The sequence below is a fragment of the Nematolebias whitei genome, chromosome 1 (assembly GCF_014905685.2).
Source record: "Nematolebias whitei isolate Nwh7 chromosome 1, NemWhi1, whole genome shotgun sequence".
In the NCBI taxonomy this organism is placed as follows: Eukaryota; Metazoa; Chordata; class Actinopteri; order Cyprinodontiformes; family Rivulidae; genus Nematolebias; species Nematolebias whitei.
Window position 1 is genome coordinate 85,328,307 of NC_056498.1, and position 13,948 is coordinate 85,342,254.

General features: G+C 42.6%; 1 protein-coding gene across 1 annotated transcript in view; it reads right to left on the reverse strand.

Moving 5' to 3' along the window:
- Positions 1–13,948, reverse strand: part of gbf1 (golgi brefeldin A resistant guanine nucleotide exchange factor 1) — a 117,986-nt gene that overhangs the window by 16,166 nt on the left and 87,872 nt on the right. Inside the window, exons 21-31 of the mRNA XM_037680951.1 lie at positions 11,777–11,859; positions 10,144–10,380; positions 8,355–8,448; positions 7,744–7,920; positions 7,525–7,589; positions 7,178–7,301; positions 6,130–6,201; positions 5,934–6,028; positions 5,686–5,839; positions 3,368–3,593; positions 1,020–1,180 (exon numbers count right to left, since the gene is read on the reverse strand). Of these exons, the coding sequence (XP_037536879.1) occupies positions 1,020–1,180; positions 3,368–3,593; positions 5,686–5,839; positions 5,934–6,028; positions 6,130–6,201; positions 7,178–7,301; positions 7,525–7,589; positions 7,744–7,920; positions 8,355–8,448; positions 10,144–10,380; positions 11,777–11,859 (1,488 nt within the window). The remainder of the gene's footprint in view (positions 1–1,019; positions 1,181–3,367; positions 3,594–5,685; positions 5,840–5,933; positions 6,029–6,129; positions 6,202–7,177; positions 7,302–7,524; positions 7,590–7,743; positions 7,921–8,354; positions 8,449–10,143; positions 10,381–11,776; positions 11,860–13,948) is intronic.

The window sequence follows — 13,948 nt, forward strand, 5'->3', positions numbered from 1 at the left end:
ACCATCCATCCACCCACCCATCCATCCATCCATCCATCCATCCATCCATCCATCCATCCATCCATCCATCCATCCATCCATCCATCCATCCATCCATCCATCCATCCATCCATCCATCCATCCATCCATCCATCCATCCATCCATCCATCCATCCATCCATCCATCAGACTAAGTCGGTGAGCACGGCCTCATTGATTGGAGGAAACTGTTCCATTTTCCAAGTATAATGTTAAATTCATTTTACTGTGGTGGGAAGAAATGTCAGTAAACACAAGGTTCTGTACCATTGCATTCAAATAATGACTTGCTTTGTACCTCTGTTATAGGATTATAGTCCACTAAAAAATTGATACAAAGGGAAAAATATAAACCAAATGTGACCTTTCCTACTTATTTTAAACTGACAATAACCCTCTGAAAAAAGTCAGAAAAACAAACAACTCATGCAAACGAGGAGGATATAAGGTAGCATATCTTTTGGCCTAGACCTCCCATAAAATAAAAAAAGACAGATAATCCAGAGATGAATTAAGATCTCCTGACGTTATAAACACAACTTTAATACAACGCTCAATGAAGAACAGAAGCCAGATGAGTTCTAATGTGCTCTTTATACCTGGATTAAACACCGGAGGGCAAATCAAAGTGCACAAGTTAGAACTCATTTGGTTTCCCATACATCACCTCTTCCTGTCTACTGCTGACATGGATCACCAGAGAAATTCACCCAGATGATTTGAAACAAACAGGTATCTCTTCACGCTCCTGTGTTATAGCTGAACTTCTTGTTTTGCTTTAGTGTGCAGTGCTTTAGACAGCATCTTCCTCTACTCTTTTTCTAGTTGGCAAACAGCATAAACAACATGCGACTCCTCTTCTAGATGTCTTCACTGTAATGGTTTGTTTGAATACATGAGCTGTTCCACCACCAGTCTACACAGCTCTGTTAGCAGCTTAATGGTCTAAAAAAGGTATGGAATTAAACCACTTCAGTGTGCATGTGTGCGCACGCACTAACCACGAGCCATCCACTGCTTGCTACGTCCACATCAGTTGTAGAGCGAGGGATCCTGGTCTTGCTGTGCTCCGTGTAGACCTCAGAGTCAGACGTGTAACCACGGTCTAAAGACACTTCACTGGGATGATGATGGGACGACAGCTCACTGTCAGACTGGGCCCCTGCAGACACAAACAATAAAATGAAAAAAAAAAAAAGAACAAAATCTATTTCACTAGCAAGCATTTCACCTTATTTTTTCACGTCTGTTTTATATAACTAGATCTGATTATTGTACGTATCACAGAACTACACATTTTTACTAGAAAATCTCTTTTTTCCTGCTTGCTCTCGATGAGGACGGACACTTTCCCTCCTGCTCCTGCCTCCCTCACGCTTTCTCAACGCAACTGATAAAATTTTCTTGACAAGAAGACAGGGCGAAGTAGAGACCTCATGTCCTGAAGGGACACTTGCAGCTGGATACACCATGGATTCCTGGGGTCAGTGGAAGATGGCGTCTGTCCGTATTGTCCATTGAGGATGTAGAAGACGCGTACATAATTGGATTTATGAAAAACGGACTTCTGCTTTTTGGTGTTGGCAGGTATCTGGCAAATCTGCTGCCTTCATACATCTCCTCCTTCATGTCTCTGCATGAGTGCAGCTACAGCATGCACTCTCAGGACATTATTACCTGCAGTGTTCCCTCAGTGAGGACTGAACTTGACAAAAAAGTCTTCTCCTACTCTGCTCCTGTTTCCTGGAATATCTTGCAAAAAGACCTGAAGCTCTCGACCTTGACCTCTCTAAGTGGCTTTAAGAATCTGTTGGACTCCTGGCAGGGACCAATGCAGACATGTTCCTGTTTTTAGTTTTCTACATTTGCCTTAGAATCTAGCTGTTTTTTGTTACTTTTCTTTTTTAGCCATCCTATTTGTAAAAAATAAATAAAATCTGGATGACATTTTATAACTGTTTATTGTTGTCGCTGTTGTCCATTGTTGTCATCATTCTTTGTTGAAATCAGGTCTCTCTTGTAAATGAGTCCTCGAGGCTCAATGGGATTTACCCGTCTAAATAAAGGTTGAATGAATGAAAAAAAAAAATAGACAAATTCGGAAGACGGCGGCAGCGGTTCTGGCCATTGTGAGGCTGCCTGCCTTGTATGAAGGAATGTACTGAGCGGTGAGCTCAGACTCAGATGCTGCATAACGCTGGATGCAATTTCTGAGAATCGCAGGCCACTTGTGGCTCCCGGGACTCACTGGAGGGAAGGAATTGACCTTAGAGAAGCTACAAGCTCGGTCCAGTGGTATGACCACAAAATTTGTCCGTTTGGAGTCACCACTGAGACGTACCAGCAGAACTATGAAGGCAGACAGAAATCAAGCAGAGGCTGCCTGACCCAAAATAACTGTTTTATCTGAATCTGACTTCCCCACTTGGCCTTGAATTGGCCAACTATCTCAAACTTCTCCTGGTTGTTTATGTGAACGAGAATCCACCCCCCCCCCCAATCACTCCCCTCTCAATGACATCTGTGGATCTGTGTCAGAGTTGAGCCAGCAGATAAGAGACTGTGCCATCATTATCAGGACTATGGAACGTTCTGGTAGTGTCCACAAACACCTCCCTGCCCTCATCAGCCTCCCCATGCATAAATGTATTAAATGTATCATGATGTCATCAGCATGTTGAGGTTTCATGTGCTGAGGTCTTTTTTTTTCAACTTTCACACTGTGTCCTGTCTAGGACACAGTGAGGGATTTGATTTTTTTTGACACCTCCACTCTCCCTCGTGTTTCTTTTTCCTTATCTGAAAAAAGGCAGCGCCTCTCCAGGCGGGCGGCCTCACTCACCTCCGTCTCCCCATGTCTGTTTATGTTTCTCTCAGACGGACTGTACTGAACTGTAATTTTGTTGTGCTTCGGTGCAATGACAATAAAGCTGATTCAGATTTTTTTCCATTTGTTCATGAATCAGTGCCATTTACTTCCAATAAATTAGTTTATAAGTTGAGTCTAATTTATAGACACCAAGTGGCAAACCGATTAAACCAAATAAATACATGTAATAACTTCAAACATGCTCAGATTTTAAATTTAGATGAGACTGAGTGAGTCAACAGTATATTAATGATTTTAGATTCATGTTTTGAGAGGAAAGCGTGTAAAAACCTTAAACAGTATCATGCTGTAAATAACTGACTGCACATAAAACGGGTAAAAATTCAGAACCTTGCATCAAGTTTTCATTCCCAGTGTTTCCACTGGTAGAGGATTTGAAGTGAGTTACAGTTTTCTTTCATGCGACACCTCTGAGATCAAGACTTCCTTACTGCACTGAAGACAGCTGGTGTTAAATACCTGTGTCGTTGTCAGCAGTAGATGCAGCGAGCTGGAAAGAGGCAGGAGGTTTTACTCCTGCTCCAATGCACTCCAGCAGGGAGAAGAGCGTGTACCAGTCATCTGTACAGTGGATGTTGGCCGCATTGGTCTTCAGCAGCTCATGGAGGCCAAAGGCCACCTCCCTGCTGACTCGGGACAGCACGTGGGGTTTCATCATGAGGAGGAGGCGCAGGGAGAGAAGAATCTGTGAGTGTACAGAAAGAAAAATGAGTCGGACGAAACAATTCTACTGATATCCTGATGCATGCTCAATAATCCAGGTAGAAATTTTACTAAATCTACTGATACATTACAGGCTCACAGACGAAAGGTGAAACACCCACACAGAGTTTAATAAAGGACATGAAACTCCATGCGTCAGTATCAGATTAAATAGATCAAGTCGGCAGTACAGGCGTTGTGCTTTTCCAATGTCAGGAGGATGTAGCAACTCTGAGGGTCAAGGTACTAATGGTGAACAGGTGCAGAACACAGCTGTACAGGAGTTTAATCCTCTCATGTAGCGGGTCAGACCACAGCTGGAACCTGCCTTTAAGATCCATCAGATCAGGTCAGAGTTGATGTCCAAGCAGTTCCCACACTGTTTCAAGATCGAGCTACAACTCTAAATGTCACCATCGTTGCTGTGGTCTTACCGTCACCCAGCTCATGAGACATGGACCCTGTTGGAATGAATCTCCTGCGCTGCAACAGTTCAAGACTAGTTGGCAACTCAACAATGTAGAAAAATAGGTAAACAGGCAGTTTCATTAAATCCTGAGTGTAGCGTATAGAAAACTACTTCTAAACTAAGAATCTGAGACATCTGCAACTTTTACGAGAGAAAAACTGTTGCACAAACTTTTGGAACCTGCTCAAAATTTAAGCAACAAAACTGCAAACCTGCATGAACATCTAAAAACTTCCTGAGATGTTTTGGAGACTCCCTCACTAATCTTGTTCTCACCTAGTGTCCAGCAGCTGCAGGCCGCTGAGACACTACCTACAGCCTGACTCGTGTCATTGTTGAGGTAAGAGAAGACACAAGGTGACATTAATTATTCTATATCTATGTCCAGAAGGCGGATGCAGATGTCACAGTGGTGGTGTAATGGCTGCATACAATACTTCAAAACTCCCTTGGTGGGGTCTGACCTGACCAACTAGAACTTTCGTGATAAAGGTAAATGTGCACACCGGTTGCAGCATAAGTCCACATGATATCTGCACATCCAACATGGCAGCCAACGTGACTCCTGTTAAACTCCATTAAGGGCCGTCTGCTGTTTCTCATACTCGACCTCTGAGTCTGCCGACTTTCATTGTTTCGACTGTCGTACTCTCCAGCAACTGCCTGATAACACAAAGTCTCCACTTATGATCTACCACTTATAGCCTCTGGTGTTCGTTCTAGACCAGCATTCTTCAATCTGCTGCTCTGGGGCCACATGTGGCTTTTTAGACTCTCATTTGTGGCCCTTTGAAACTTTGATCAAAACTAACGTCATAATGTTTTTTATTTTTTTTTTTTTTATACCCACAACAGAAAATGTGAGTTTTAGCAGTTTTTTGTCATAAATTTTCTGTAAATTTGTGAAAGATACTACTAATACAAGGAGTGAAAAGTGTTGTTTACATTTAGCTACTTCATTTACCCAGTCTCCAGGCTTACAGTGCATCAATGTCTCAAAAAATAAAAATCAATAACTTGTCAGCAAAATGTCTAATTTTTCTGCATACTTCAAATTTATGTTTCATTACTTCAAAGTGGTATACTTAATTTTGAATCAGGAAAAAAAGACTTGCATAAGCCTGCAGAGACTCAGTATAAACAAATCATTTCTCTACTTTTGGTCTTTTCTTTTACCCTAAAAACATAAAAATATCAATAAATGTAAAAATTCATTACATATTTTTAGTTATACAAAGTCATCCCAACTGGCCAGAAAAGTCCTTCTTCAACAACCTCTAAGTGGCCCATGGGCCACCAGTTGTAAAGCAGGTTTTGTGGCTCCGGACACAGTGTATTTAGTGAGCGAGGTGGCAGAAATGGCTCTTTCGATCAAAAAGGTTGCAGACTCCTGTTCTAGACATACCAGCTCCTTGCACATCAAATCACTGGTCTGACACTGGTCTGCCTGTGGACCAAATTACACCATTTTGTGTTCATAGTAAAAATTTAAGGCTGTCCCAGTCTTTTTCTAGTACAAAACAAAGACGTGAGGCTTTGTGGTCTAACAAAGGACATTTGTTTTAAAGGCCTGGAGCCTCATTCTTTCTGTGCAAAACTCCTCCACCTGAGAGCTAATGTCTTCTCGACGCAGAAGGCGGATTGCGAGTCGAAGGAGCCCCACCACGGCCCTCTCCACCAGGAAGCAGCTTTCGTTAGAATGAACACAGAGGTGGTAGAGGTGGTCCCGCACCGTCTGCCAAACACAAGACACACGGTCCCTGGAAACACACAAAGACTCATCCAGTTAACACAGAGTGACATCATGAAAGACGTTTAAGAACGCATTTCACTGCTGCACATCCTCATCTCTACCTGTTCTCCAGAACGATACGCAGCAACATCTCTAAGCAGAAGGCAGCATCCTCTTCATCATACGTCTCTTCATCCGGTGTGACTGTTATCAGGGCCTAACAAATAAAATCAAGAGAATTTAGTCAAAAAAGTGACTGGTAAACCCTTTAAACAGAAACATTTACCAAAAACCAGTAAAGAAACAAAAATCTCCAACCTTCATCAGCTCCTGCAGAGACTCAAGCTGGAGGAATTTACTCTCTGTGATCAACTTCTCTGGGTCACATTGCTAAAGACAGAAACAGTAAAAACAACCAACAACTGGTTAAATGTTGAACTACAGTAGTCCCTCGTTTATCGCAGGGATCGTATCCTGAAGACCCGTGATAAGTGAAAAACCGCCAAGTAGGAATAGTAGTACAAGTAGTATTTTATTTTATTATTTATATGTATATATATATATATATATATATATATATATATATATATATATACACATAAATATATGAAGGCGTTTCAAACCCTTCCCACACTCTTGCAATATTCTAAACAATGTTTCTAAACGCTCTAAATGAGCACAGAATGTCATGGTTCAGCTCCCTGCCTCCCCTGATCTTTGCCACCTACAAGCGCTCTTGGCCACGCCCACTTCTCCTCTCTGCACAGCTGGTCAGCTGATCAGCTGCAGCAGGAAGTTTATCCTGCAGTGTGGGCTGCACAAAGGTGCAGCTGGTGCTAAATAATTTAAAATAATTCATTTTAAATAAAAATTCCATGCTGATCGTGCGGCTCATCCATCAACAGCCAATTGTGTGTCATGTCCACTCTTATTTTGAAAGTGCCTTCGCGATAAACGAACCGCGAAGTAGCGAGGGACTACTGTAAACGCAATTCACTTGTAGCTCAGACTGATACTGAGCTCCAAGTGAATGTGAAGAAGTTAAAAGTCATCCACAGCCCCGACTCGGAGCGTGACATCGAACACGTGTGCACAAAAAAAATTTCAAGGTTTGACCAAAATAGCTCCATCATTTCTCAGCATCATCTCAAGATGATGTTCATTTAAAACTAGCAGCAGCATTCTTTCAAGTAATGCTAGCTAGGCCTTTATTTCTAAAGGATTTTCTTCATTAAAATCCATGATTATAAGACACGCTCCAATAAACAAACCGCTGCTGACTTTTTTTTCATTCAACCTTTATTTATGCAGTTAGTGTCAGATTACAGGTGCAGGCCAGACTTCTTGTTGTTTGTGCGCTCACTACCTTTATGCAGAGGATGGCAGCTTGCTTGGCCTCCTGGTTCTCTGTGGATGGTCCTCTGAGACCGGACTGCTCGACTCCGCTCAGCGTCAGCCAGTTGACAAAACTCAGCACCGCTGACTCCCCACTTACAGAGCAGAGGGGGAAAGGTGACATTATTCATCTTGGTCAGAACTCCTGTAGGACTTGTTTTAAACAATTGTCTTCTTGGATCATTGTTAATGTGAAAAGAATGCGTGATGCTAAACACACTGGTTGGTAAATTCTTAGAAAACCATCCTGGAAACGTCACAGTACAGACGTACTCGTCTCTTTTGGAGACATTAAAAAGGCTGCTGGATGAGACTCACCGATTTGAAGGCGTCTCCTCCCTCTGAAGAGAAATTTTCCCGTTGGGCTCCACAAAGTCCTCCACCTGAGGGAACAAACGCAGCGTTGGATCTCTGAACAGTAGGTGGCAGCAGAGTGTGTAACATCTCTTCCCTCTTTGTGCGTTTTCACAAAGGAGACGGTGTCTGGACGCTGACAGAATGGAAAGAGGGCTTAGAGTTTACTAAGAAAGTGCTAACCTCCACCATGGCTTTGGGCAGGAGCTGGGCTCTGAACAGCTGCAGCATGGACTCCATGATGTTCTTCCAGCCCTCCCTAAGGATGTTGCCATGCCGATGGGCGAGGTCAAACATTGTCTTGGCTGCGGTCTGCGCCTTATTGTTGCTGCCAAACACCGAAGGAAGGTTTTCCACAGACTGTAGGGGGAAGAACAGAGTCATAATTCAGCTTTAGTTGCTGTACTTAAATCAGCTCTTAATGAAACTGTGGGTGAACGATAAAACTTTTGTTCACGCCACTGATTTACTCAAAATAATTTATAAAAGCACATAATTATCTTTATCGTTCCAGGTTTTACAGTCTGTACTTCATTATGTTAATGATTAGCTCTGATATCAAATAGTTTTATTCTTATCAAGCTGTTAGTCTACATTAAATATCAGCTTTTTAACACTTTCCTTTAAGTTCTAAACATAAAGACCCATTAAGTACAGTATTACAGTTTAACATGACTGGCTTGGTTAAACATTTGGGTTTAGTCTAAAGGCTTTTGCTGACGATCATCAGATGTTCTGTGAGTGAGGAGCAACGTGCAGCACCGCAGGGTGCTGTGCCTCTGACAGGGACTAACCTCGCTGCTCAACGTGGTGAACTTGCAGAGGGAGATGATCAAGTTGTCAAAAACGTCGCTGAAGCCATAATGAGCTGCGATCATTGCACATTTTCTGTAGGCACAGACGACCACACAGCTTAAAACATCTCAAACACCAAAACACAAAGCATGTCTGAGAAACTTGTCTCTGCGTCTTCAGTCTGAACGTCACAAAGGTCAATGTATTTACTGATCAAACAAAATGTCAACACTTAAGTTTAGAACAGTTCGGCCATTTTAAAATGTCTTTCGGTTTCAAATTTAGAAATGATTATCGTAGTATCTTATCTGTTGTAGATAGCTTTTTGAAGGAGAAGTTGAGTTTACACCCACAGGACTGACAAGCTAAAGACTAGTGTGAACACAGCCAAGAGAAAGTGCTGCATTAAAATGGCTCCAGTCCACTAAAGTTCATGTAAATTGAAAAGGTTTAAATTAATGCATGAACCACGATGACATTGAGCTGATTTAAGATGACAAAACAACATTTTGGTCTTTCAGACTAGCTGACACCAGGTCATCAGTCCAGTCAAACTTAAACTCTGTTTTTACAAGTTCAGATTCAATGGCTACAATAAGATAATTTATGTAAAACTTTCAGACACAAACCCACATTAATATGACCAAACTATCCCTTTAAGCTCCAACAGAACTGACAAACAATTAAAGCTTATAGGTTATACGTCCGTCGACTAACTAACATTCAGCATTCTATAGTAACATGGACAAGCTACGACCTTGTGTAACATTTAATCTTGATTTATGACCTTCACGTTGAAGCTGGGGTGATGAAAAGTGTGTGAACTCTCCATCTGGAGATGATGCGTGTGTGTCTGAAGTTTCAATAAATTATCTTGAGCAGATCAGAAGTTATAGTTCCAAGAGAAAGTTTACATAGGGATGGAGACTAAACCAGAATATGTCTGTCTGGTGACATCATCAAGGTCATGACTCAAGATTTATGAGAATTGTCTTCACTTCAGTCAGAGCCTCTATGCTTAAAAAAAGAAAGAAATGAACTAAATGCATCCTAACAAGAGTTCCAGTAATCAAAACGCACAACGACAACTTTCTGTACACATTTCACCGACACTGAGCTGCTTTACATGTAAAAGATTCACCAATCAGGATGTTTGGTTCCATAATAAGAGTAGTTTGGTCTGACATTAACATTGTTTTATACACTTGGATTGTCTTTACACGCTCTTTTCTTTATGGTCGCGGGAGCCGGTGCCTTTTTCCAGAGGTCACTAAGAGAGGTGGGTACACCCTGGACTGGTCGCACGTCCATCATCGGGTGCTTATAAAACCTTTCATCCAGATGTGCCTGCTCTAGCAGTGGGAGCAACAATCTATTTTTAGAGGTTTCAAATTGATTTTAACATTAATGTTCACTGTGAGAAACTTGTTGCAGTAAAGCTAAATGCTTTCATGCCTTTTCACAGAACCCTGAAAAATACCACTGTAAATGATCACAATAATCATAACATGAACGTCTTTAGTCGTAACTTTAAAAATGTTGTTTTGTTTACAAATTTCTAGTGTTAAGCACAATGCTAATTGTGTTAGCTTTCCTATGGTGTTAGCATCTATAATAATTAGGCATGAAAATATATGAATCTGTGGGTAAAATCAGCCTGTTCAAAATAACCTAAATTAATAACCCTTTTATAGATCACAAAGTCATAATTAAACAAAATCCTGACGTGTCTAAAGACCCCCACCCCCCTTCATTCCAGCGTGGCGTCAGCTGACGGTTCTGAAGTACCTGAAGCCGGTGATGGACTTCTGGATGATGCTATCGTCAAGGCTCTTGTCGAACACGTAGGACAGAGCAGCGATGGTGGGGCCCCAAGTCATGGTGAACAAGTCGTGGTCGTAGCTGCCAGGTGGGAGGTAGAGGAAAAGCCCCTCAGGTGTGGCGCCGCGGTGCAGCAGCACGCTCCAAACATAGTTCTCCTTAACTAACCCCGTCTGCTCGTCTGGCATCACAATCTCCTCATTCCTGCACAGACAAGAACATCCAGCTGATAATCTTTCATTAAAGATGCTGAAGATGTCCAGTGGTCAAATGGTTTGATGAGATGAGGTTAATAATTATTAAGTAATAATTCACCAATAAAGCATCAACTCTAACAGTATGGTTATAGCTCCACTGTTGTATTCAGAGTGGGATCTGAACAAACTAAAGGCTCATGTTGGACCACTGTGGACCACTAACAATTTAAACTGGAATATTAGGAGTGAACCTGGACTCTGAGGCCCTCTGCACCGACTCTGTGTAACTTGACCCAGAAAATGCATTCAAATTAGCAATACAGTAGTCCCTTGCCACTTCAAGATTTGTTGTTCGTGGACTTGCTCTATCGTGGTTTTTCAAAATAAGAGTGGACATGACACACAATTGGCTGACTGATGGATGAGCTGCATGATCTGCATGGAATTTTTATTTAAAATAAATTTTAAATTATTTAGCACCTGCTGCACATTTGTGCAGCCCATACTGCGGGAGAAGCTTCCTGCTGCAGCTCCTCCTCCCTCCTCTTTTGTGATCTCCGTTCTGCTGTGGAGAAGTGGGCGTGGCCAAGAGCGCAGAGAGCAGCCGTGGCAGAGAGGAGGCAGGGAACTGAAATCATGACATTCTGTGCTCCTTTAGAGCGTTTGGAGTTTAGAAACATTGTTTACAATATTGCAAGAGTGTGGGAAAGGAAGGGTTTAAAATGCCTTAATATATATAAATGTATATAATACTAAAATAAACTACTACTTACTACTTTTACTACTATCCCTACTTCGTGGTTTTTCACTTATTGCGGGGCTTCAGGGTACAGATCCCCTGCCATAAACGAGGGACTACCGTCTTCATATTCATAACCACAAAAGAAAAGGATATTTTAAGCAGTTATCTTGTCTATTTTGTTGTAAGTATGTGAGTATTGAGACAAATCTTTTAGAAGCTAAACATTTTGAACAGTTTGTAGTTTGTTAGTCACTGCAGCCATACAGTGTGATCACGCTCGGAAGATGTTTAATATTTTAACACATTTGAGGAAAGTTGCTAAAGAAAACCGTGCAGTTTGAACATAAACAACGTTGTTTATGATAAGTCACTGAAATAAGAGCTTCTGTATATGTGTGGCAAATATCGCCTTGCTTTAAAGATGTTTAGTAATTGAAATAAAAGAAAGCTTTCTGTTTTTAATTAAATAAATGTATTAGATCACAATAAATTTAGGGTGGCAGTAGCTGAAAACTGATCCTGAGTTTGGTTCAGTCAGTTTCAGACTTGGCTCTTGACTGTAAAGCTGCAGGCATTAGATGACAGAAAACATTCATTTAGTAAAGATTGCTCTTTAGTTTGAAAGCAGCGTCAGCTTGTCTCGTTCTGCGATGCAGCTTACTTGATAGCGTTGTAGATGTCCTCCAGCATGTCCTGGTCGAAGTCTTTGTTTCCGTTCACACCCTTCAGGTTTTTCTTGAATTGCTGTTTGCACAAACAAAACCATCGGCTAATAAAGACACACAGTTTACTGACACCTCAGACGAAAGTCACATCTTTACCATCGGTCAGATTCTTCTAAGCCAAGAAGCTTATCAGACACACCGAATCATCTGGAGTTTAGTGCTTTGTTAACTGAGCATCAAACCACCGGGTTGAACCACACTTCTTGTGTGTCACTTTAGCTGCATCATTAGGAAAACAGGGATTAGAGCCAAGAAGCTCCTGTAAATAAACAGAACCACACGGTGATGACTGATGGCCTCAAGGCTCGGCTTTATCCTATGCCTCTGCTTGGCAGGGTTTGACCCACGCACAGGCATAAAGGGGGTCGGGGGGGGGGGGGTGCTCTGCAGGGACACACAGAGAAATAAACACTGGCAGACAGAAGCAGGGCGAGCGGGACGCTGCTGAGGATCAAGCCTTTTATTTGTAATGCTCGCTCAAATCCAGAGGAGGTGTGTGTGTGTGTGTGTGTGTGTGTGTGTGTGGGGGGGGGGGGGGTGTTGGCAGAACGAACACACATCATCACTCATTACCAGAGCAGCTGCTGGCACCAGCGTGCTGCGTTTTATGGACAAAATTAACTTCACACCACTGACCTTACCTTTACCTCGCCTGAAACATGTCGTGTCATTGGAGGAAACGGGATCTGATTTACACGCCGTGATGCTGGACATAGTTCTCTAAAATAACTCTGCTGCCAACAGATGCTGCGCATTGCAAGCTGCTAAGAGAGTGAAGTGCCAGGCGCCACATTTACTGCCCCCCCATCCACTCTCCGATCTATTGTGTGGGGGCGCCTCTGTTTGTTGTCTGAGTCCGGAGGTCAACGGGCCTACTGCGTTTGAAACATGCGGCACCAGCTGTATGACAAGGAATCACTCCCCCCCCCCCCCCCCCCCCCCCCCCGACGGACCCTGCAAAATACCCGCGCATAAAAAAAGCCGAGACGAGCAGGAAGAGGGAGCTGGCTGCTCTTATTGGCAGTGAGAGTAGCCCACCCACAGACGGTTCGCGAGGTCCCCAAGAGACGGTGTTTAGTCTTCAGCTGCTGTCAATCAAAGACAGACAAACAGACAGCAGAAAGAGCAAGAGGCAGAAAGTAGCTCCCCCTCCTGTTTAAGATGAGCTCACCTCTAAGATGGACCACCACTGGCTACAGCTGTTGGCTCGAAGCTGCCAGGCTGCACCAGTGCAAAGGCTAGAACGCTCGGAGGAATTTCACACCTTCACACACAAATGGTGGCATATCTCAGTGAGACAGGAAATAGATATGAAGACAGGGCAGCTTGTTCCACTCGGGCTCTGAACTAACATTTGGTACACGCCGTTTTGTTTTTTCAAACATGATGACACGTTTTATTTCTGACGTGGTTGTCAGTGTTTAAAACTAAAGCTCCATTATTACTATTCAGCTGTTATTCCTTTGTTTCCATCATAATGTTAAAGTCACATCCCGTCCTGCAGCACTGGGTGAACATGTATAAAAATATGTCCAAATGTGCAGCTCATATGGGAACATTTAGCTATGAATTTTGGCAGAGGTACATTATACCATGCAGATGACATTTGCCAAAATACTGCAAACAATTTTTACAAAGAGTAGACTGAGATTTAAAAATGTTCTCTCAAATTTCTACCTACAGTGTTAGACTGATTGGTAACTCTGTCTCTAGGTGAGAGAGTGAATGGTTGTTTGTCTCGTTTGTCTCTATGTGTCCCTGTGATGGACTGGAAACCTGTCCAGGTGTCCCCCGCCTCTCGCACAGTGATAACTGGATATAGGCACCAGTGACCCCCATGACCCGAAAAGGAAGAAGTAGGTAAAAACAGGTCTCTCTTACAAATGAGTCCTCGTGACAGAGAGAGAGAGAGAGACAGACTTGGGGGTTCAAATCCACCAGCAGTCACATGCCGAAGCGTCCCTGGGCAAGACACTGAACCCTCATTGTCTCTGACGTGTGTCCCATTAGTGTATGAATGTGATAAAGCTCTGATTATTCTTTGTATAGATCTAGTAAAGTGCTGTATGAATGGGTAAATGAGGACACAGATTGTTGTAAAGAGCTTT